Raw genomic sequence first — 24,959 nt, forward strand, 5'->3', positions numbered from 1 at the left:
GGGGGTAGGCTGGGCATCAGTTTTCCAGGTGGTGAGTGATTGCGCTGTGCATCCCTCGCTTTTTATGTTCTCTTATTATTGTTCATTATATTCTCCTTTGCTGCTCCATTAAACTGTTTTTATCCCAACCCATGAGTTTTACCTTTTTTCCCCAAGTTTCTTCCCTATCCCACTGGGGATGGGAAGAGGAGTGAGCAAGCAGCTGTGTGGTCCTAGTTGCCAGCTGGAGCTAAACCGTGACAGTAGTTCTATTTTTTTTTTAAAGCTTTTATGGCCTCCAGAAAATTAACTAACTTGGCAAATGAATTTGTTTTTCAGTTGAGTGTTCGTGGGAAAAATAAGAAAGAGAAACTTGAAGACTTCTTTAAAAATATGGTTAAATCAGCAGATGGTGTCATCGTTTCAGGAGTAAAGGTGATTACTGCTTAACATACCAAGATCTAAAATGTATTGACATTGTTGTCCCATTTTTTTAATGGAGCAGAATTTTATGTAGCTACAAAAAAAGGAATTTTTGTAGCGATATCTTACTTAAGAATTAGATGCAGAGCATGGGAAGAAAAATTTGAAGTCCAGATAACCCGCAGTTTTCATAAGGACATTATTCAAAGCCCATGTTATAGGGTATTCCATGGTATGGAGCATCTGTGCTATTTTAGAGGGTTTTTAAAAATTAATATAAACCAAATATCTCAAATTGTAATACAGAAAATATTAACATTTACCCACATTTACCAACTTGAAAGAAATCTGTCATCAAGATGAGCATTCCAGAGCTAGTTCATTATAATCTCTGCTGAGACCACAGCATCTGTGCAACTGAGTGTCTTTCTTCCCACCTCTCCTTCTTCTAGGTAGATGTCCTTTTATTAAGCACTGAACATGTATTCTGTTTTTCTGTCACCAAAGTGGTAGTTAGTAGTGAAATTATTTCCTTCACTTCAGCTTTAGTTATCTAGACGTTTAAGATGCTTGTTACAAATTCTTAATTCTAAATAAATTCTTAATAAAACTTCAGATCATGAAGTAAGTAAAGAAGAAATCCGTGTACATAAATGGTGTTTTAGACCATAAAAATGGATTGCATTTTGTATCACAACAACAGCAACATATGCAAATTTATGCTGCAACTGTTCTGTACAGAATGAGTGAAATCCTGTTTTTTTTTAATTGTTCTTGGTTTTTGTAGGATGTGGATGACTTCTTTGAACATGAAAGGACATTCCTTGTAGAATATCACAACCGCGTCAAAGATGCCTCTGCCAAATCTGATAAAATGACAAGATCACATAAAAGTGAGTTCTTTTACCAGAGTGAAAATAGTTCTAGTTAAAACATACTGAAGTGGTTCATGAGGAGCAGTAGTTTTTACTTTTGCATGTGAAAAGTGAATTAATTTATCCAAGTGTGGTCTCTGGATAGGCTAAAGAAGTTTACTGTGACTTTCAAAGTTTAGCCTTTTCTGTAATAGACTAGATGGAGTACAAACAGCCTGACATGACACTGAAGATATATTGATTCTTCATGCTTTCCCTTTGAAGAGAAACACAGTTTATGTAATAATATTTTTTTGAAGTTTGATTCTTAGTCCTTAAGGTGTAAAGGTGGGTAATATAGCAGTATTTGTTATGAAGCATATATGTATATAGCAGTATATGTGATGAAGTTGCTCTTGACTGGGTGACCTCACGTTCATCAGAGTGTAATTTCTTGGCACACTATTGCATTACCGTGCTGAGTAGCAAACTTATATTTGGGCCATTAGTTCTAGATCCAGAAGTCAGTTTTCCATTTTTCAGCCTTTTAGAATGGAGACTGGAATGTGTACATTCAGTAGCATGGTTTGCAGGAGTCCTTTTCTTACCGAGGCAAGATTTTCCACTTAGCTATTGATTTAGCTGAGTGCTAGCTAATGTGATTTCTGGAAGCTCTAGATAGTCTTCTCAAGTGCTGTGCATTTCTTTGAGAAAATAGAAAATGTTTGATTTAGGACTACTGTGTTTGGTTTAGGATTACAGTGTTTTTGAGAAGCTCAGAAAAAAGTTGACCTTTGTTGCCCTTGATTTTAAGTTTTTGTGCCTAGATAAATCAAAACCGAACTGCTAGATTCTGTTCACTTTCTTGAAGTTTGTGTCCAATTCACAGATTCTGTCTTGGCTATCTACAGTAATACAGTTCACACAAAACCAGGCCACAAACCATTTATGAATCTCTGTTGGTAAGGACTCCGAAGTGGATATTAAATGAGAGATTAAACTAAGAATTTACTGAGCTCTTCAGATGCTTCTCCTGCACTTGTATGAAGACCAAGTCTTTTGCAGCTTTAATATCTATGCTAGGAGATGGGGAGAGTCAGTTATGGCTTAATGGAGTGCTAAGTGACCCTGTGTCTTCATTAATTTCCCAGCTGAAGTGGTTTATGGTGTTTTGTTTGTTTTCTTAAAATGAAAATGGCACTTCATTCATAGTAATCAGGTGCCAAACTTTAGGTAGTGAGAGAGCCTTTCACATTGGTTGTAGAACCAAGGAAGTTGTTAGAGATAAGGCTGGAGAGGATCTGATAGGAAGATACTGATCAAACCCATGACAAAGCTTCACTGGTTTTCAGACTCAAATCACTTGGGATGTTTACTGACAACTTTTATCAAACTGTGAGTCGGGACAAATGGCTTATTTTGAAATTCTGGCTAGAGGAGTAGAGCAATGGGAAGCCTGTTTTGGAAATGGGCAATCTGTAGTTCACGGGTAATTTGTGATCAGTGGAGGCCTGTGGGGAGTGCAAAGATACTGGCTTTGTATTTCCAGCAGAAAATCTATTTTTTGCATTTAAATGGGAGAAATAGAAGGGAAGGTTAATGACTTCCTAATAGCTTTCTTCACTATAACAAACTGCACAGATTCCCTTGGGGTTTATGAACTAATGAATTGGGTGGAAGGTGACCCACTCAATTTGTTAAAACAAAGTTCTGTTATTTATTAATAAAATAAAATAATTCTGCTAAATGGTATATGAACTTTGAAAATAAGTATATTGTTCATTGCTTGGATCTGTTAGCGTTTTCATCATCCATTGAGTTTATACTAAAAGCTCTTTAAAAAAAATCTGGGCAAAGATTTTATGATTACTATATAACAAATAACTCATTAGTCAAATTATGCAGCCTTCTTTACAAGCCCTGCTTGTATTTTCATTGCTTAAAATGCTTTAACACTAATGCTACTTCAACCAGTGACCACTTGTTGATGAGGTAAGGGTTTCCTGAAAATTAGGCATGCACTAGAAAAGTTGTTGTGCATATAGTGCGGTATTTTGGTAGTTTGGAGTTTGTATTCAATTTACTGCCCTCAAGCACACAAACTTACTGTTTGTTATTGTTAGACACTTTTTTTTTTCAAATAGGTTTAGACTTTAGATTCAGATTTTAATTCAGACTTTAGTCATTGAGTTTGTACATCTCCCATCAAAAAAAACCCTAAAAACGTGGCACAATACATTTACTGAGCAGGTGCTAATTGTATTAAATATTCCTAGATAAATTACTGTCTTCATGATTTGGTGAGAGCGCCATGTTTATTGTGCGAAGTACCCTTCATAATAAGTGACGTGATTGAAATCTTATTTCTGCTTTTGTGTTAAAGCATGTTCCTTTTAGAAAAACACCTTCTCTCCAAGAAAGAGAGAAACTTCAAAATTTTCAGAAAGAAGAGAAATAAAATAGTAAAACAGTGCTTGTTTGTTTTTCTAGATGTGGCGGATGACTATAATAGAATTGGTTCTTCATTATATGCATTAGGGACGCAGGACTCCACAGATATATGCAAGTAAGATATTGTTAATAATTTACGGGCTTATTTCCTAAGTAGCGGTCTTAATGGTGACCTGCTGAGATTGGTACTTCTTTTGTTATGGGAAAAAGAGAGTTTATATTATAGTTTTATTACATTATGAGATTTTCTTCTCTATTATTTCATTTATATAACAGGCTGCTTTAATACTTTTGCTTTAATATTTGTCTGGAAAAAAAAATCCTATTTTCTTCAGTTTGTAGAAGATTACACAGATGAGATGAAGAAGTCTTCATAAAATGAGAAAAAAACACAACTCCTTCACCAATTTTTTAAAAGTGTTCTAGATGCTTTGACATGTGCAAAGTGAACAAGTCTTGGGCTGAGTATAATGACCTCTGTGGGTGTTCCCTGTACCAACATCTTGAAAAATAGTTTGCTGTCCTGGCAATTTTACTACCTTTAGGAAAAGAAAGAAGCCTACGGAGATCCCTAAAACTTTGAACATAGAAGAGAGTCTTTATGTACGGATGTTTATCCTTTAATCTTTCGGTGATTTACTCGAATATGAAGTTTGGTGTATCTTAAAAGTAAAACTTATTTAACTATAATAGCTTAAAGATGTTGATGCTTGTTAACATGTACACTTTAACTAGAGTTGGTGTGACGACAGGTAGGAGATGAGTATGAAAGTTAACTTATTAACGTACCCTTAATTGCAGTGATATACTTCCAAATGTGGTGATAACTTACGTATTGGTAACTTTAATTGCAGTGTTGAGATTTGATGTAGGCTGTTAGAGGTCAGTCAGGAACTGTATCTGTTTTCTGTCAAAATATTATGATTCGACTGTAGTTGAGCCTACTGGTACACTGAACCCTTGTCTGCTGGGAAGATGTGCCACATTGTTGCTCAGCCTCTCTGGATTCCACATAGGGCGTGCGTCGGGTTTACTGTGTGGAGAAAAGTGCATTCAAACTTGAGTGCAGTATGCTTGATAATGGTGTAGGACTGTTAACCAGGGTGGTGGTAGTTTGGGATTAATTTACAGAAGTATAAAGAATCCCCAGGGATCTGTGCAATTATTCTTTAATAAAAAACATCCATCCGTTATGCTTTGTTTGTCCCTTACCTTTTCTTATGTTGTACAATTCCCAGATATTTGAAGTGCTACAGTTTTAAACTATTATGTTATTTGAGTTCTTTGAATTACAATTCTAAGCAGTGCCTGTACAGTCTTTATTGCTGGACACAGATTGTATTTTGAGTCCTAGAAAGTAATGAGACTGTTCAAGTTAATGTTGTAATATAAGCTGTTTCCTTTGTGCAGGTTTTTTCTGAAGGTATCAGAGTTATTTGACAAAACAAGGGTATGTACTATGAAACCTTTTTAGATACGTTATTTGTGTACATCCTGGAAGTAGCAGGATATCTTGTGTCAACTAGACATTAATATGTGGGTGCTTTATGGCTGTTTATATATGAAGCATTTAAGCAATGTGTGGTAGGGAATGAAAAAATGTAAGGTTTCAGTCATCTCTTTTTTAAAAATTATTTCTATTTAGGAGTCTTCAGTCTACTACATGTTGTAGGCATTTGTGCGTAATACACTAGTAAAGCTACTGTTCCTCTAAAATGCTTACAGGCCTTCCATACTTGTTATTGAGTATCACAGAACTTGTTGTGGAATAATAAATGAAGAAATGTAATTCTTAATTCAAAAAATGGCACTCATGCTGCTTTTTTCTAGAGCCAAGATCTGTTTCTGCAATTATTTGACTCAGAAATATTGTTGCTGATGCTCCTATCTTGTATCTTTATAACTATATCTTGTATCTTTTTACTTGTTTTGGCTTGATAGAGCAGAAGATGTGTGCTATGTAACAGGAAAACTTTTGAATGAGAAATGCGTCTATTTCCTAAATGCAGACAGTCAAATCTGCTTAAAATACATACTTTAAAGAAAATGAAGTTAATAGAATTACTTGCTTTGACCTAAAATGATGCCTTATCAATTTTTTTTTTTTTTAAGATTCAAAAAGTGCTCTTGCAGACTATGTTTCTAAATTCACATAAATATCTGTTTCAAATACAAGCAAATAAGTTTATTGGTCTTTTGGACCATTTAATACACAGGTACACAACTCGTCTGCAAAGGTGCCTTAATTTGTTTTCCTTTGATCTCAAAATCAACACAAAACTTCCTGTGCAACTCTTTATGCTAGATAAGTTTTTGTTTCTCTGCTGTTTTTCTAGAATGTGATACATATAATAGAAATAGGGAAGAAAGCATTGTTTAAAATAGAAGGTTGCTTGCACAGTATGTTATTACTTACATTCTAATACAAAGTTCTATACTGTTTCTCGTGACACATCTTTAAATGTTCTGTCACAAATGCATGATTTTAGTTTTTGAAAAAGACAATCTGTCTTATACTGTTGTATGTTTCATGTTGTATTTACATCATACAGGTGAATACCCAAAGTCTGGATGTTTTTAAATTGATGCTTTTACTTGCTATTTTTCCAGAAAATAGAGGCCCGGGTATCTGCTGATGAAGATCTTAAACTTTCTGATCTTCTGAAATATTACCTAAGGGAATCGCAAGCTGCTAAGGTGAATTGAGGGATTTTTGTTCAGTGAAATAGTTTTGTTTATTTATTTTTAAACAGATATAGAATGATCTTGAGGAATACACAGTAGATAGGTTAAAATGCTGCCACTTGTAGCCTGCAATTCCTCCCTCAACTGTAAGCATGGATCTCAGTTGTATGTAAGGGGTAACAATGCAGTTGCTGATTGTGGGACTGACTGGAACTGTGTGATCCATTCTTAACAAGGCCAAATTGCGCAGTATAATTAAAAACGGTGGAAGAATTGTTGGTGAATTGTTCATGTGTTTGCAATGTGTTTGCTGTTGTAGACTGCAAGCAATTCTACCTTTTTTTAATTAAAATTGAATATTCCAAATTATCTGCAAAAAGACAAGCCAATTTTGGTAATCTGTACCTATAGAAAGTGTCATTATTGGTATTTTTGTTGTAAGATGATTAAGTAACATGACAGAATGAGGAAGCATTTGACGGAAAATGTCTGTAGTTAGATGATCGCAGCAAGAAATGTTGCACAAAAAATGCTACTGTTGTTTCTTGGGCCCTGTGAGTATTTAAAATACATATCTAAATATAGTTCATTTCTAATCTAAGAAGCTGTGAAATTTCCCATGGTTGCTCCTTCTTAGGCTTTTTAGAGTATCATCTAAGCCATCTGTTGCTAGACAAGATGCAGACCAAACAATATTAAATTGCATGTCTGATCCAGTATGGACATTTCTGTGACTTGCAGGATGAAGTGAATGCACATAATTTGATAAGAACTGAAATACAGCAAGAAAGATTAAAATTAATCTGTTTTTTTTTTTTTTTTTAAATTACTTGGTATATACTAAAATCCTTGGGTAGATTCTTGTGAAGTCTATACATCTTTTATGCTTTTTTTTATAGGATCTCCTATATAGAAGATCTAGGTCACTAGTGGATTATGAAAATGCTAATAAGGCGCTGGATAAAGCAAGAGCAAAAAATAAAGATGTGCTGCAAGCTGAAACTACTCAGCAAATATGCTGTCAGAAATTTGAGAAAATTTCTGAATCAGCAAAACAAGGTATTTGGGTGGTCTTTGATCCTACATAACTGTAACTGAAAATTAACAGATTTTAGGATATTATTAATGAGAATATTTTTTTTGTTCTGTTTCCTAAGCAGAACTATTATATTGTAATCAGTATTTACTTATTTTAGAAAGTTAAAGTGATATTTTCCTTGGATTCCTCATAGCTCCATTAGGCAGAGCAAAGTCTAGGTGCAAATTATTTGTTAACTGCTTTTTTATATGCATAGGATACAAAATGATAATTGCTAGAAGTAAAGGCAAACCTAGTCTTCTAAAGTATTGTTGAAATTCTGCTTTTGGTTTTATGCATTCTTCTGCGAAGGCAGCGGGCTGTTGCAGAGATGATACTACATTAGAAAAGGGAGAGATCATGAAATGAGATTTCATTGAAGTTGCAGAGTTACCAGTAGCTGTAGAGAAAAGAAACCTTATTTACATGTTGCCTTTTTCCTGGAAACTTACTTGCCTCTGTTAAGCTAAGATTGTTGTTAGTAGTCATCTGACTCATTGTTTGGGGCAGATTTGTTCAAGGTTTAAATATCATGCTCTTCTGTTTTTTGTAATTTAAGTATTGTTTGACCCTGTAAATTAGGCTAACGATTCCTATAAATGAGTCAGTGGAGAATGAGTGATCCTATTAGCTACAAAGCTGCATGCATGAAGCTTACGTGCTTCGTCTGTTCTTTGTGCTAGCTTTTAGCTTAGTATCTTCCCTACAGACTTGCACATATCAGCCTTGAAAGAACAGTGCACTTGGAATAAGAGAATGAAATGTTTAAAAGCATCCACATTGCAGTCTTTTCTCCAAAGAGCTTTGTGTCCACAAAAGGTTAGCTGGAGATGAGGAACTGCAGTGTTGGTTTGAACTCATCCAACAGTGTAGCAGTATCTTTGAGTCCAGAATGTGCTGAGATTAAACTTGAGTTTTTCCCTCTTGCCTTCTCTTACTCTTTACCTCTGCCATCCTGAAGGAGAATCTGTTAACAGTTGAGGGCACTAGCAATAATGAATCCCATGTTAATGAATCCATTTTCATTTTCTATAGAACTGATAGACTTTAAGACAAGAAGAGTTGCAGCATTCAGAAAAAATCTGGTGGAACTAGCAGAACTGGAATTAAAGCATGCTAAGGTAATTGTGATCCTTTTTGGCCTGTATTTCAACTGATTTTAAATATTACATGCTTGAATAACCCCAGTGGCTACATTTGTTATGTGATATGCACTTCACATTCAGAAAGGGGAATATGAAGGTAAGCATCATCCAGAAAGGTAAACTTTCTTGAATAAAAAAGAGGGGGGGGGGAGGGGGAAAAAGTACAGATGAAGTATCTCTGAGGAACTGGTGTGCTTGAGGTGCCTTTGGAAAACTCAACTTCTTGAAGAAAATTTTGGCTTCAGTTTTATGTTTCTCTAGCTGTTTAATATTTATAGCTGCAGAGTTTGAATACCTACCTATTTTTAAAAACTAATCTCTCCATTTTTACTGTGATATTGGAAGTGGTTTCTCCTGTTACCCAGATGCTGGGGGCTTGATGTATAGGATAGGCTGACTATAAAGCATGCGATCACACAGGTCTGTCTGAAGTCAGAGATCAGTGTTACTCTGAGTATGATTTATTAACCTTTTTGCCTTTAAACTATAAAGTGCTAACAAAAGAGGAATGTTGCAGATAGCCTTTTCAGTAAAAAACACTCTTGCAGGAAAAAAAATAAGGGGGGCCTGTACTGTCCTTAAATTTCTCAATGTATTTGATTCTTTTAATCCATATAAAAGTAAATTTTTTTTAAAATCAGGTTACCTGTTCTGATTTCATAGATGAGTACAGCAGCCTTTTATTTTTACAGTGCTATAACAGGAGGTGGCTTTCTTTTAAGTCAACTCTTCAGCATTTCTCATTTTCATCACAAATCTGAAAGTGCATTGACTACCAAGCTTTGAATTAACTCAGAATATATGTCTTGAAAGGAAGAGTTAAGAGGTGTATAGTGTTGCTGAGTTAACTTGCTGCTTTACGCTCTTTTCAGTAATGTTGACAGTGTCATTCTTCATTCTGCCAAAACCATTGTTCGTAAAACTAGTGCGGTATAAAAAGGGTTGTTTTGGGGAAGTTTTTTTTTTGTTGTTGATTTATTTTTTGGTTTTTGTTTTTTTTTTTTTCAATCTTTGTTGGTATAAGTTCACCTTGATGGTATATTTAGCTGGTAAAGTAATCAGTAAGGTCTGGAATACTTGGCTCCTTTTTCAGATGAACAGTGTTTACTTTAATGTGCTATATCAGAAATTCAGCTATATTTTCCTGAAAGTCTTAAATCTTCTCATAAATCTGTGCACTACTCAGCCTTCCTACTTCTCTGTGTGTGTAACAGCTGTCTGTATCCAGCCCTGAGTCTCCCAGAAGTCCCCATATTTGGTCATGAATGTACTGGTTATGGGTTTTAGTGAAATTAATAGTCCTAACAGTCGTGCTTGCAACAGCTTTTATTGATTTGCCATATCGTGCTTTAATAAGGTAATGAATCCACAATGCTTCTGTCCTGCTTCAGTCATTGACTCTTCATCATCTCTTGTAACTCACCCTTGCTGAAGTCCCCACATGCCTTGGAGTGGAATGTTTAAAAAAAAGTCTCTGTCTTCTAAAGTATCCCTGAAGAATCGCTTGTATTAACTCTCTGTGCAAGTCAAAATCTTGTAGTAATTTTCTCTTGAATTTTGACAGCTAATAACTGCAGAAGGCAGGCAGAAAATACTTCATTTCTTTAGCTTTCAACTTACTCGATATGTGCTTCTTGGTGTTCTCAGTTTACCTGGAAGAGCTTGAATTTTTTTTCTCTTCTTCATTTGTCACCACAGCTTGTGTTTAAGACACAGTTCTTCAGATAGTCTGTCTCAGTCTGTGACTTACCTTGTCTTAGTAAATTTACCAACAAGGAGTATATAAGGCTCTAACAGAAGCTTTGAACTGTAGTCCTGTTTCTGAAGGTGAACTTTTTTTTTTGCTGACCCTTTTCACCTACTTTATCATGGAGCACTCTAAGATTCACTAGACAGTTTTGAATATTTAAATCTTTCCAATATAAAAGGATATTTTGAGTAACAGTGACAGTTCTTAAAATGTTAACAAATGTTGTGACTTGTTGAATGAAAGGATATTTTGTTTCTCACTAGATTTGACAGTTCTGTTTTTTTCAAAGCTTGTGTTTTCGTATTTATTAAAATTAGCTACTGCAGATGGATCAGTTCACTGTGCTTTTATTTCTGCAGATTCTAAGTTGGATTATTGCAGAATTTACAAGTGCAATAGATCATATTTTTCAATTTTATATAATGGAAAATTTTCTTATTAATGCTATAACCAGCCTATTTGAGGATAGTCTTATGGATAGATTTTCATTTGTCTGTACAGAGGACTGAAGGACAAAATTGTTTGGTGGAGACTTTCTGAGTTCCATAAAAGGAAGAAAGGTGATGTGAAAAGACTTGGGGTTTTTATTGAAATAGCATTGTCCCCTGATATGTGAAGAGCAATAGGAGAATTAGGAGAATATGAAGGTTTCTCCTTGTCTCAGAGAGAATGTTTTTGTACTTGTTGCAATGCAAATCATGAACAATGCTCCCATTTCAAGGAGGTGTAAGTAGCCCTGGTTTTGGCTGGGCTAAGCTGGGTTGTTTGTAGACACCTAATTCCTCTTGCAGAAGAGCCAAAAGAGGGCTTGTAGAAGCAAAAAAAGAGCTCCTTTTTCATGTAGGCAATAAATTAATGAAGTCTGATCAAAAGCCCCCTGCTTTAAGGTTCCAGACAAAATACTTTGCCTGATGCTGCAGCAGTCCTTGTCTTTGTGCTTTTGCAGCTACTGGAGGCAGGTGAAGTTCTAGCAGCCTGAAGTTTTAGCAGACTGGGAATTGCTTGGCTTGTCAATGGCATGGGGAGCACGGCATTCCCGAACTTTGCAACATGACCTGTTATTCAGGTCTAAGTGCACTTTCCAGCAAAAACAGCTAACCGGCTGGGAGCAACAGATTCTGCTGCTGCAGCAGGCTTTTGCTACAAGTCTTATTGTTGTGATGTTTGGTGGTTTGGTTTTGTTTGGTTGGGGTTTTTTCCTGCAAATGAGAGGTCATGCAGATGCATTGTCTCGGAATCAGTCTAACCATGTGGCTTCTGGAGTTGCCTGGCACAGAAAGAAAGGAGGTAAAATCTTGATGCAGCAATGGGTACTGGAACTCAGCAGAGAGGCCGTCTTTGTCTTTGGGAGGAATTCAGCCACAGTGAAGGTGGCTGCATGACTGTTAAAAATTACTTGCTCTGCGCGGAAAGAAAAACACAAATTCCAAAACACAGAGATCGCTGCACTGAAGAAGTCAAAATGACCACAGTGTGGAGAGCAGGTTCTGAGAAACAGCTGGCATTTCCTCAGCCACCTCTGGCTGTGTGGCTGTTGAAGACTGAGGGGTGATACAGAAATCAAGCTTTCAGTAAATAAGGGACACTGTATGTACAAATACTAAGTGCACCCTCTCTGCCTGGTTACGTTTATACTACTTCCTTATAAAATACTTGTTTTAATCTGCTAATATTCTCTCACCCTTTCCTGGTTGCAGTTCAAGACTTTTGAAAAAGCTAAAAATCAGAGTGTGGGTTGAGATTGCTTTAAGTTGATGCAAGTGCAGACTACTGCCAGGAAGGATGATGAAGCATGACTCTGTTCCTTTTCTCTATATTGGCACTATTATGTGTGCAGCTGTGTAGGAAGATGGAGCTAAAAGTTGCTCTGGGTTTTTCTAAACTTTGCTTGCAGTCTTGTTTTCGCAACATCCCTTGTCAAAATGCAGTTTTGCTGGGAGGGTCTGGGAATACAAGAGAGCTGACTTCAGAGCAGCAACACATACCCTAGATTTACTTAAAACAGCTGCCAAACTACAGCTTTAGATTCTGCTTCGTCTCTGAGCTATACTAAACATATTGATGTTTCTTTTTCTATGGCTGTTCCATCTGAGTATCTCAGGGTAGTGTTTAGCTTCTCTTTTGCTAGCTAGTCATGTTTATTAATTATTTCATACAGCTGTAGCTAACGTAAGACCTGATTGTTTTGACATGCAGTGCAAAAGCTGCATTTAAACCTATTCAGTATTTTGAACAGTTGGATTTTGAGGTGTTCCCAGGTTGGAATTCATGTTCAAGAAGGGAGGTTTGACAGTTGGTGAAGCTGCTAAGGTTATAATAATATATTTAAAGCACTTATAGCCTTGGCTATACTTTTAGAGTCTTTTGACATATGAAATGTAAAATAGCCACTTCCTTCAAATAGAAAATAAAAAAATCTAAACATCTCTTTCCACAAAGATATTAATATATATGCTCTTTCCTTTATGTTTTTTTTTTGTGGAAAAAGAATTTGTTGCGTTACTAGCAACAGATGTCTGTTTGGAACTAACAGAAGAAGGGAGTAAGCAAAATCCAGTGCTAAGGGATTTGGTTAAATGCTTTGTCAGCAATTCTTTCTTTTCCTGAAGAGGATGTTTATGTCACAGTGGTTGTGCCAGTAACTGTAATACCTAGAATTTAGGAGTCTGAGTTGGTAAGAAACACTTTCCTGAACCTGAATTCATAGGACTTTCTCAAGCTACACTGATATAATTCAAGTGTGTCAGATATTGTAGCCAGAAAGAGTAATGGCTCATGGCCTTTACTGTCCTTACAGATATTATAATTTAAATAAGGTTGTTCTTGTGAACTTTGTAAATTTGATCTAATGAAAACAAATGATGTGCCTATTTGGAAAATGTCAGCAGACTGGCTGGCTGAGTCTGGAAATGACTGATGTGTAAAGGACATCTTGGCACCTTCTTTTCTTTAGAGTGCTATGCAGTGGCCTCTGAATTGCAAATACACTTCATGCTGCTGATGGCATGTAAAGAGGTGGCCAAAAGATCACTGTCACACGTTTTTTGTAGGTAACATGTGTGCAGTCCACAATTATATTTTATTTCAGACTGAAGTATTCCATTTGAAGACTGATGACTTCAGACTGAAGTGTTCCTTTTCATTCATTACAGCTAAAAATCAGCTGTTCAATAACAGACCTTAGATTTAGGAATCTTGTACACTGCAAAGATGGGCCACCAAGTCCCCATGCATCTCACATATATTGAACTTGTTCATATTGCAGAATTACAAGCCTCTTAAATAGCTTGTGACTGTCCTCTGCCATTATAGGCATAAAAGGACAAAAAGCTGTTAAGGCTGTAACTGAAATCAGTGGAGAAGACTGAAAAGCATTCAGTAGACACAACTGGGAGTCTTGTACTTTGAAGTCTTTAATTTAGTTAATTGCTTAATCTGGATTTTAAGAACCTTAATGGGGGATAGAATTATGATTTCTTACCTTTTTGGGGTGAAGGATGAGTGTCCTTCTGCCTGTCTGCCACAGGTCACTTGAAATGCTTTCAACTGAAAATGTAAGAACTAAAATTATTTAGTACTTGTGTGGATTGTTTATTAAGGACATACAAATCACGGCTACTGACACTGTTTAATTACATGCTTTGTTTGTGTGAAGTTTTCTTTACAGGTTTATTTTTGGATAAAAAAAATGTTTAGAAGGGTAACTGGGCCTTCAGACTGTTTTGATCTTGCATTTTATCTGAACCTGATAGGAATTATTCAACGCTGTCAACAACCTAACTTTGATTCTTGCACAGAGATTTCAGATTTGGGATCAAATCTAGTACAACTGTTTCATAGTGAATAACCAGTAGTTTGAAGTGATCTAACCATAAATGAATGCATAAACCAATGTGAATACTGTCAATACTGGGTGGTATATGTCTTAAAATAAGATTAAAAACTGACCCATAGGTGTTTAAAAAGAAGGGCCAAAGTTGGCCTTAGAGATAACGCTTAGTTAATGTTCAGATGATCTCCTGCAGCTCTGGCTGTAATGGCTAAACTCAGCATTGATGGCTAAATCGCCTGGCTAAGCATGTCAGTCAGTTTGTTGTCTTTCAAACAATCCCTGGCCTTGAACAGAGCTGGGAGCTGAAATGGCTCCTATGGCGAGGAGGTACTGAGTGCTGTGAATTAGTTAATGCTTCTTGATGAATTCATTATTCATTGTAATATATTAATACTTCTGCTTTGGGAGTATTTCAGTGACAGAGTAATGGCAATTCTATATAAAAAATGAAAACTTTGTGTCTCTGAACTCGATTGCTAAGACAGTGCTCTGCAGTGAATAGTTTTTGTGGCCAGACTAGATCTTCAGTAAGAAACTTGTGAAGCAACGTGGAAAGGATACAAAATGCTTATTTTTGAACCTCACGTTGGCTTCATTTAGTTCCATGATACAAGGCTCCTACATTTAAAACACTATTTAAGATAAAAGTTACTTACATAAATATTTCTATCTGTCTGTTCTCCTTGAGTAGTGTCACTGCTATTTAAAAACCATCTTTTTGCCACAAGCACAAAAGAAAATGGGGAAATGCAGTTATATTTTTCTTTATTTTTACAGGGTAACTTACAGCTGCTGCAGAGCTGCCTGGCAGTGTTAAACGGTGACACATAAACTATGCTCCGTCCTCCCACTACCAAGGGCTGCCCTCCTCTGGATTTTGTTTTCATGACTTTAAACAGGCATTTACAGTTACCTGGAGAAAACAGTTGACAAAGTGCACATGAGCAAGCTCTTTCTTTCAGAAGAATTAAAACAAACACCTGAAAGTAGCTCCAGACTATATGAAGCAACAGCATATTTCTTATACAGACATACTCATGTTTATTTAATCATTAAATGCTTTCATTGTTCAGAAACCAAATGCTCTGTTTTTGTGAAAATAGCCAATATAATTATGTTCATGTTATGAATACTATGATACGGCTGCCAATCTTATTTACCTTTGTAAGTAATTTCTGCAGTTCACCATTTGAAGCACATTGTTCAAATGGTCTAAATATTTCCATTAGATATTTGAATATTGTTACTATAATGGCATTGTATACACTGTCTTAGTTTTTTTTTTTTCTGTGTACTGATATAAAAAAACTTAATCTTTTTTTCAATTGTGAACATTTCTTAGAAATTTTGGAGAACTTTGTGTAACCTTTATAACTATGATTTAAAAAGAAAAGCAAATGCATTAGTATGTTTGCCTTAACTTGTAGACTAATCCAATTATTGTAAAATAAACCATGAAATCAATGATTTTTCTAAAATTACGCAGACATTGTATCATCTGTAAGCTTGATATTTTCTAGTAATTCAGATTAATTAGCTTTTTCTCTATTAATCCCGTAAAACCATTGAGTAAGTATTGGATTGGTCTCACACCAAATACTCACCTGGTAACTTTTCACTTGCATTCTCAGGTTTATCCATTTGCCTGTCTGTTTGTCTGTGACTTTCCTAGCCAGGATACTTAAATTGTTTTGAGCTTGGTGGCTGACTCTGAAACTGCTTTTTCAGAAATTATTTCAGAGAACTTCTTGGGTTTATTTCCAGAAAGGGGAAATAAAGTAGCAGAAGGGAGCTCAAGAAGTGCATAAAATATCAATGAAAGGTAATACCGCCCCGCTTTAATACAGAGCAGAAGCTTTGCTTCAAAACTAAAAAGTAAATGTAGGCCAGTAAAGAAATGCCTGAAAAGAATCTCTCTCTGCTAACTGAGCTTAACACTTAAGAGCTATGAATCCAGTTTTATTTGTTGTATGGCTTTGTCTCTCTTACTTGAACCATGAAACTTCTGAGAGGTGCTGTTCTGTTGTGTAATTTCAGGATGTCATAAAATAAGGCTCTACTTGATGAATCGCTCATCACAGTGGGATTGCTGCTTTATACGGGTTTGTAGACCTTGAATGAAGCAGCAGAATTTTGAGTGAAGGGGATGTTTGGAGATGCAGATCCCTGTGAGTCAATGTCTCTGATCACAGACTCCCTCTACTGCTGCATCGAAGGGTGTGCTTGGTTGTTTTACATTTCCTCAAGTAGGGTGAATTGCACAGTTGGTACCTTTACCCTGCTGCCTTGCACATCAGAACATTTCAAAGGCAGAGAAGTTTCTTACCTGAACATGCTCTTTGCGCTGTGCGTGGTGTTGCTCACACGTAGCCCCAAGGCTTTGATCAGCAGTGCCTGGTGGCTACTGGCCACACATCTGGTGTCTGTCGTGTTTTCCAGCAACAGCTACTACAATAATACTGTGCTGTTCATCTTCGAGACGTAACAGGTATAATTCCTAAGGAACTCATCTATAAATACACTATAAGGGACAATGATCACAATGTACATACAGTTAACAAAATTGTAAATATTTTAAGTAGGATGTGGGAACAGTTTTTAGATTAGTCCTCGCTGTTCAGTGTTACTAGCTCATTAAATTTTTTTCAAGCCTCTTGGTATTGGGTGTGTCTCTTCAAGCTCCCGCCCGTGTCACTGTGATCAAAAACCACTTAGAGCGCGACCCGAAGACTTGCAGCTCCAAGGGGAGAAAGGAAGATCTCGGGCAGCCGGTACCTCCGGCAGCGGCGGGGAGCGCCGCCGGTGACCCGCACCGCACCCGGGTGTTCCGGGGAGCGCCGCGGGGCCGCCCGGGCTGTGGGGCCGCCCTCCCCCTCGGGGCGGAGCGGAGGCGCGGGGCCGCCGGAAGCCGCTGGGGCGGCCGGAAGTGGCCGGGCTCGGGCTGGCTGCGGCAGCGGTTGCCGCCATGAGCTGCCTGCGGGAGGAGGACGATCCGTACGTGGTGGAGGAGCCCAGCGACGAGGAGCGAGCGCTCAGCAGGTGCCGGCGAGGCCCCGCCGCGGGGGGCTTCCCCGGAGCCGGGCGGCTTCCCACCCCCCTGGCCGGGTGCGGGGGAGCGGCGGGGCGGCAGGCCGGGGCGCAGCGCAGCCCCCGGCGGGGCTCCGTCAGGGCGCTGGGCAGGGCTGGGGCTGCCGCCCGGGGCTGCGGGGGCATCGCTTCAGCACCCGCGGCCATTTCCGGCCTTGAGACCGGAGCATTTACGTTTCTGACCTTACAAGTGCCGGTGTGTGAATAGGTCTCTGCTCCTGCACGGAGCTGCGCTGACCGGAGCCGCAGAGGCACCGGGGCAGGTCACAGCCAGCCAGCAGAAGCTCCTTTGTATTAAAACCGGAGTTTTAACACCAACAAGCTGATAAAACATCTTACTAAATACATTTCCCATAAACACGCGAATAATGACTTCCCGTGCACCCACACAGTGCAGATGCTCATTCTCCACGTGACTCAGTCCATGTTTTAAGCTGGTTGTAATAATCAGGTGTGTTAACACTTCAATACCTGCAGCTCGGAGGATGAGGTGGACGTGCTGTTGCATGGCACTCCGGACCAGAAGCGGAAGCTGATCCGGGAGTGCCTGACCGGGGAGAGCGAGTCTTCCAGTGACGATGAGTTCCAGAAGGAGATGGAAGCAGAGCTGAACACCACCATGAGGACTATGCAAGGCAAATGGAAATCACCAGAAATGGGTAAATCACGCTTATATCTGCTTGCATATCAAATCGTGAGTTAAGCAGTGTCCAGTTAAGGTGTGAGGTTAATGTATTATTCTTTAGGTGGAGGGGGGGCGTGTGTGGTGAGAGTTGAGTGCTGCTTGATGCCCACAGAAAAATCTTAAAATGGCTGATTGCATCTGCAGAAGTGGTCACTAGGTGCCACTTCAGTGAATGCATCTATTTCATCTTTTCTAAAGATTTTGATTTTGATGTTTCTGAACTTCCCATTTCCTGCTTTAATATGATTTATCTTTTTTGGATCAGTCCCTTTTTTTCTCAAGTTGTGCTTTCACATATATTTAGAGGACTTTTAAGCAGGTTGTGGTCTCTTGTACTTTATGTAGTGGCTGTCAAGATTTGGAGCTCTTTCTTGAAGAAAGGAATAGCATACGGTAGATTGAAATCCCCAATCAGCTGGGGGAAAGAAGTCAGAAAAAATATTAATCTCTTCTTCCCTTACCTGCTTAGAATTGTTATATCAAATAATAAAACTGTATTAAAGAGATACGTGTTCTGGAGTTTGTGTGCTGTGGGTGCAAGAGATGGATTACTTTGGGATTTGAACAGCATATGTTCATTTTTCTTATTACAAAACATCTAGTGAGGTGTTTTCCTGGAGAATCATCGTAGTAGTCACTTTAACGTAGGGACCTCACTCTGCATTCAGTAGGTTTAATAGTTTCATCTGTGTTAGTGGGAAAATCTGATCTGTAGGTTTTGGTATTGCAGTTAAGAACATGTAGTGATTTTTATACTACCACATGCATCGAGCACAGAATACGATTTTTGGTGCAGACTGGCTGTGACAGATGTGCTTGGCAATTCATCCAGGTCTTTTTGAACTTCTGTGGTCCTGAAATTTTGAGGGTTTTTTTGTGTGAATTTTATTCTAATCAAAGTTTGTGAAACAATGTGCCGCACCTGTGTTTCTTCCGCATGACTGAAGATTTGTGGAACATTTGAGGTGCGATGGATTATGCGGGGCAGAGGCAGGCACCTCTGATGTGGTGTCCTCTGTGCTTAAAGGGAGGGGACCTTGGAAAAACTTCCCTTTGAACTGTACCCGAGTTTCTTCTCGTGGGGAGCGAGCAGCTTTGCTCTGAGAGAGCACCTGTAAGTGAAATAACACAAGTGATGTGGATGATCAGGATGTGGGAGTAAGTGGGGAGAGCTGTTACTTAACCCACCCAGATAAAGCAGAGCCCTTTGGATAGAGTAGCTTGAAAGCCCAGGCTTGTTCTGGGCTGTATACTTGCTGTCCTTTTGGGGTGTTCTTACCACTTCTCTTTCTAATTTCACACATAGGTACTTCCTCGAGTACTTGTCAGATGGGACCTGCCACCACTTCGAAATACTATGATGACATTTACTTTGATTCTGATTCAGAGGACGAAGATAAAATAGGTAAATGGCTGGGGAAAGGAGAGAGGAGTGCATCTTTACAGTAGCTCTCAATTCCTGTGGAATGCTTTTGGGGGGGCTCAAGGGGTTGTCCCTGAAGGCAGCCTTTTGGGGGCAGTTACCAGCCTATATTATCTCAGGGTAGCTCCTGCAACTTTATGATGTATCCCAATGTATGTGAGGTGCGTTAATGCTTTGGGGTGGTGCATTTGGAGGAGGGAGGAGCTAGACCTTTATGTTTTGGTTTAGATTTGTTGCACATATGGAAAAGGAAAACTGAAAACCTGATATTTTGATTATTGAAGTAAAGGATTATCACACATTTGTTGGATGTAACATATGCTTGCACAAATCTTTCTAGTTACACAGGACATCCAGAAAAAAAGAAAACATCAGCAACGTCGGATTCTTTCCAATGATGAGTTGCTATATGACCCAGAAGAAGACGATAGAGACCAAGAGTGGGTAGACTCACAGAGGAGGGGGTAAGAGACCATAAATATTTGAACTGTAGGATGCTTAACATAAACTGAAAAATTTAGATTAAAATGGTGAATAGAGAGAAGAAGCATTTGCTGTCAAGTCTATGCAGTGAAAATATTTTTTATTTAGAATTGACAGCATATGAAACGTAAAAGCCTGTAAAATTTTTGTGTGTATACAATGGGAGTTGAGTCTTCAAAATTACACAATTCTCAAACTTGCAATTTTTTAAAATCAAGACTTCCTAGTTCTGTAAGCCAGTTTTATCTGTAGATCTCATCTAAACCATGCTGTGGATGAAAAGTTTGTGAGCTACTTCAGTTGTTAAATTAACATCTGCTCCTGCTAAATACTGTATTTCTAGTTTTGGAAAACTTTGGATTTAGCAAGCCACTAAATGTTCAGATAAAACAGGAACAGCACAATAAAACAGGAACAGCACAAAACTGCTTTACTGAGGGTTTTTTGAAGGGTGAAGTAGAAAAAGGGGTGTTGCAGCAGAAGTAAAATTCTCCACGTAAATCTGTCAAAAGGGATAATATTAATGTATGTTGCCTGCAGAGATTGCACTTGAGGTATTTGCCTCATCAGAAGAGAGCATTAATAGGCACAGATTCTCATGCCAGCTATATTTGTCTCACCAAATGAAAATTATCTGTACAAAGTAAATGAAAATATAGCGGCATGTGTTTTTACTCCCAGTTTGTTTATGTGCTTTGAGTTACTGAAAAAGATGTCTGGAAGGAGCCGAGTATTAAGTGGTATATTTTAGTATTAAAAAAGTTTGACAGTTGAATCGATACGCCTGACAGCACAAGCAGGTGATTTCACTTTTTGTCTCTCCTTCCTCTTCTCTTGAATCGGTAGGTACCGTAATCAAAGCAGAGTGCGGCCACAGCAGCAGCAGACAGAACCTTCAGCTGTTCCAAATAGTGATGCTGTTTTGAATTGCCCAGCTTGCATGACAACATTATGCCTGGACTGCCAGAGGTAATTAGTGAACCATAAGGAGTCTTTTTGTAATGTCTTTTTTTTTTTTGCTCAGCAGTATTTTTAGTGTATCCAGTTTCACCAATGATTTGATCAATTCTATCTTGCAAGGTGAGCTAATAAAGAGAAGGCAAGTGTATGTGAATCAGATTTAGGGGTGAATGGAAGTTTGTAAGAATTACAATCAGTTTAAACTGCAACATGGAGATGACGAAGAACAGGGTAGAGCTGAAGTGTAGTGCAGAAGGTAAACTATTTAAAAAAATAATAATTTGTGGACAGTAAACAGGCAGTTCAGGCTTTTTCAAAATATTTTGGCTTGATGTTTGGAGGCATAAAACTATTCCAGGTCACTTTTGTGTAAAAGTGCCTCGTTTAGGGAAGGATTAAGCAAAATCAAGTATTCTGACTTGGTTTGGGTCTTAGCAGTTGTGGTTTTGAGTATAGTTACACGTAAAAGTTCCTGGAAAGCATTCAGGTGAGAATCCAGACTCTGTTCTGCAGCTCTCTGGTATCTGACTGCAATGCCACCTTAGTACTGCTAACCTGTGCTAAGGAGAAGACTTGAACTGGGAGTAAAGGAGAAAGAAATCTTGTGAAATGAGGAATAAACCCTTGCTTACTGAGTAATTTTGATGATAGAGGATGAAATTCCATAGCAGACTAAAATAGGGGAAGTATTGGGTGCTGTTTTTCACTCGTTTTCTTTTGCTGGCTCTGGTACTCCTTGACCCTGTTCTGCAGTTGGGTATTTCAGTTTGCTAAGCTGATAGAAAACCATCCATTTTTATTGTCAAACTGGTCTTTTGTGTAACTTGCGTTACACAAGCAGTAAAGCCAGCAGAAGTCAAGACAGGACTTCTGCAGCCGCCTGTTGTGTTGGTTTAAGCTGCTGTAAAACTGCAGCCTGAGGGACATGGTGTTGAATTGAACTGAACTGAACCACAGCCCTGAATTTTGCTCCGTACTCCAGCCATGCAGTTGTCGCACTGATGACAGCTGAAAATACATTTTATATTTTGTTATAGACGTGCTTTTTCAAGTGTGATGTGTCAATGCTTGTTATTTATAAAGAAGGAATTTCAAGCTTGCAAGGCATTTTAGGATATAAATGACAGTATTTGAGTCATTTGTACTTACAGCGTCATAATCGTTTGCTTATCATCAGCCATATGTAGCAATGCATAATTCTGTAGTACCAATACCATTGTATTCCAGGTCTTTATTTCAGCCTGAACCAGCACGTTTGTAAAAATGCCTTAAGACAGATGACTACAATTCTATTTGTTAAAGATTTTTCTAGTTGTGACTTTCGTTCTGTTTATAGAACTTGATATTTATTTGGCTTTCAGCCCTTTGGCATGGTACTTCCTATCTTTAATCGCATTTCCAGTGATGATAACCAATTTCTTGGGAGTAGAGTTTTACTAATGATATGACTTGCATTTTCTCCCCTCTCCATAGACATGAATCTTACAAAACACAATATAGAGCAATGTTTGTGATGAACTGCATTGTTAACAAAGAGGAAATTCTGAAATACAGAAAAAAGCTAAAGAAAAGAAGTAAGAAAATGAAGCACAGCAAAGAGACTACTTCTATACAATCAAATGAGGAAGAGGAGGAAGTGTATCATCCAGTGTTATGTACTGAATGCTCAACTGAAGTGGCAGTAATGGATAAAGATGAAGTTTTTCACTTCTTCAATGTGCTAGCCAGCCACTCCTAATGTGCAAAAGCAGCGGGGGGAGTCCTGCACTGTTTAAGACTGTGTGAAGTATCAGAAATGCAGACATGCTAATCTTTTTTAAATATGGTCTTTTAAATGTACATTTTCATTAGAGAACTTTATAATAGTTAGATTTTTGCAAAGTTTATGAAGGGAATACAGTTAACTGCCTGCATTTGAGAGCAATATTCTTTCACACCATCGGGTAGTTGCATCATTGAGGATTTAAAATTTTGTAAATATAATGTAAGATCTGTGTATTATGATCATTCCCTGTAAATATACTATCCATTATCTCAATATGTATTAGAATTGCTGCTTAGAATAAATACTGTATAGTAACTGGTTCTCCATAGCTGCATTGGTCATTTCTATGGAACGCGGTAGACAGTTCTGTTGGGATGTTGGGCTTCTTTAGCCTGATGTTCTTGGTAGATGTGCACACAGGCAGGTTTGATAAAGAAGGTTTGAGAAGGAAGGAATTGCCATCGTGCAGGGTGTTTCAAAAAGATGAACCCAGTTTCAAAGCAGTCTTGATTCGAATTAAGTCTATCTTTTTGAAACACCTTGTATTTGGCTTTTGGCCCATTAAGATCCCAGAAATGGAAATTTTTATTTATACAGAGTGGAAGGTTAGCTGATACTGAGTTTGCTGGCATGGATCATTTAAATATATTAATGCTTAGCAACACAGTTAAGAGTTTTTAATGTAAATATGTATATGAAGAAAATACTGGAAATTTTTTTCTGTTGTTTTTTTTTTCTTAACAATGACACATTTTAAGAATAAATTTATGGTCAGATCTATGACCACAGACCTAGTTTGTATGCTTTTTCTGTTTCTTTAGTATGTTTACAGCTTCTTTATGGAAGCATAAAGAACTTCTGCTACTTGATATTTAGACATCTCGCTTAGTCTACGAAAATGATCCAATGTTGGATCTCTCTTCCTCCAGGCACCTCCCAAGAGGTGACCTCTTGATTTTTATTAGTAAGTAATGTCTCCTCTTTATAGATTGATATTTTTTAACACTTTACTTTGAACAAGGGTCTTTCTGAAAAGAAAATCTCATCTTTATGCTTTTTCTTTTAATAGTACTAGGAATAATTTATATGTGCTTTGAGGAATTGTCAGAAATATTTAAAGTCGGGAGGGAGGGATCTGAAGAATATACTTATTTTGTGCCTTAGATTATAATAAAATCTTGTGACTCTTTGGTTACCTTTTGTAGTCCCTGGTGCTGTATTTTACTAATCTACTCATTCCACACAGTGGTACATGAGATTGGAAAGAAACAAATGCATTGGTACGTCTGTCACGATTACATGAGGAGAACGCTGACTTCCTATTTTCAAGTCAGCAGAAGCTTAACCTCTGCTTGACGAAGCAGAGAACTGTTGAGGCAGCTGCTGAACGCTTGCTTGGCTAGTACAGTGTACCTTCCTGTGCACGGGCAGCCTGCGATCAAAGCTGAGCCATTCTTGTTTTGAGGCTCAGGATCTGCTTGAGGTAAGATCACAGCCTTGTCTTTGTTACCTACAGCCAGTCTGATGTGTGGAGTGCCTGACTTGCATATTGATAGCTGCGGGATCATCTGAAATGGGATAAATGGTTGCTGTGTGCCATGAGCCAGGAGGTGTACATGGAAAACGCTGAACATACGAAGAACTGTTTGTTCTTAGTAGAAGTGTGGAGGAGCAGGTGTGACGGAGGGTACAGTCCATGCTGTAGGGCATGCTGGCCTCCGTGTAGCTGTCTCCATGTTCCAGGTGGAGCGTGAAGGCTCTGAGAAGCACCACATTAAGGGTCTTTGCACTGAGCTACTGGAAACATGAGCATGCAGGAAGGTAGTTCAAGGGCTCAAGTGTTGATGTGGGGGCAGCAGGAGGAACAATAGGTGGTGGCAGGTCCTAAGCAGGGGTAGAATGAGAGGGAGGGAAAACTCCATACAGAGGAACATTGTCAATTTTCTTAAGGGGCTAACTAGCAAAAAAACTGTCTCGTGAGCATGCATGGCACTGAAAAGGTGTAAGGGGCCTGGGCACCACCTGTTTGGTTAGGGCAGATGGAGCAGGAGGTGTTGAAGCTGGCATGCCTCAGCCTTTCATCTCAGGTACTTTCTTGCTGCTGCTTCTTGCTTGCCCTCTCACTTGAATCACATAGCTGCTTCTTAGGAAGCATTGGAGCAGGCAGGACTGGGACTTGTTTGCCCCATATTGATAATGTTTTTGCAGCTTTGAATGGGATTAATGCTTTAGTTGCACCGAACACCCTGCTTGTCCTTGAACTTTGTACGTGTTTATGTAAAAAGGAAGCTTTCATGATTACCACTGCTTTTTCAAGCAGCAATGTCAACACAAAACTCCTTCAGCAGCAATTACAACA

The 24,959-nt window shown here is 38.2% G+C and overlaps 2 protein-coding genes across 3 annotated transcripts in view; both read left to right on the forward strand.

Moving 5' to 3' along the window:
- SNX6 (sorting nexin 6) overlaps window positions 1-16,851 on the forward strand; it is a 28,074-nt gene extending 11,223 nt beyond the window's left edge. For both annotated transcript variants that reach the window (XM_082059155.1, XM_082059156.1), the window contains exons 7-14: window positions 319-414; window positions 1,190-1,295; window positions 3,747-3,822; window positions 5,118-5,157; window positions 6,318-6,404; window positions 7,292-7,451; window positions 8,506-8,591; window positions 14,975-16,851. In XM_082059155.1, coding sequence (XP_081915281.1) covers window positions 319-414; window positions 1,190-1,295; window positions 3,747-3,822; window positions 5,118-5,157; window positions 6,318-6,404; window positions 7,292-7,451; window positions 8,506-8,591; window positions 14,975-15,028 — 705 coding nt within the window. In that variant the 3' untranslated portion in view covers window positions 15,029-16,851. The remainder of the gene's footprint in view (window positions 1-318; window positions 415-1,189; window positions 1,296-3,746; window positions 3,823-5,117; window positions 5,158-6,317; window positions 6,405-7,291; window positions 7,452-8,505; window positions 8,592-14,974) is intronic.
- A 130-nt stretch (window positions 16,852-16,981) lies between these two features.
- Window positions 16,982-23,394, forward strand: EAPP (E2F associated phosphoprotein). Its single transcript, XM_082059157.1, has 7 exons — window positions 16,982-17,236; window positions 17,762-17,943; window positions 19,276-19,374; window positions 19,733-19,856; window positions 20,722-20,844; window positions 22,309-23,266; window positions 23,301-23,394. Exons 1-6 carry the CDS (start codon window positions 17,163-17,165, stop codon window positions 22,571-22,573), a joined length of 867 nt encoding a protein of 288 aa, XP_081915283.1. The 5' UTR covers window positions 16,982-17,162; the 3' UTR covers window positions 22,574-23,266; window positions 23,301-23,394.
- The last annotated feature ends 1,565 nt before the right edge of the window (window positions 23,395-24,959 follow it).

This window comes from Streptopelia decaocto, assembly GCF_964273445.1.
Source record: "Streptopelia decaocto genome assembly, chromosome: 7".
In the NCBI taxonomy this organism is placed as follows: domain Eukaryota; kingdom Metazoa; phylum Chordata; class Aves; order Columbiformes; family Columbidae; genus Streptopelia; species Streptopelia decaocto.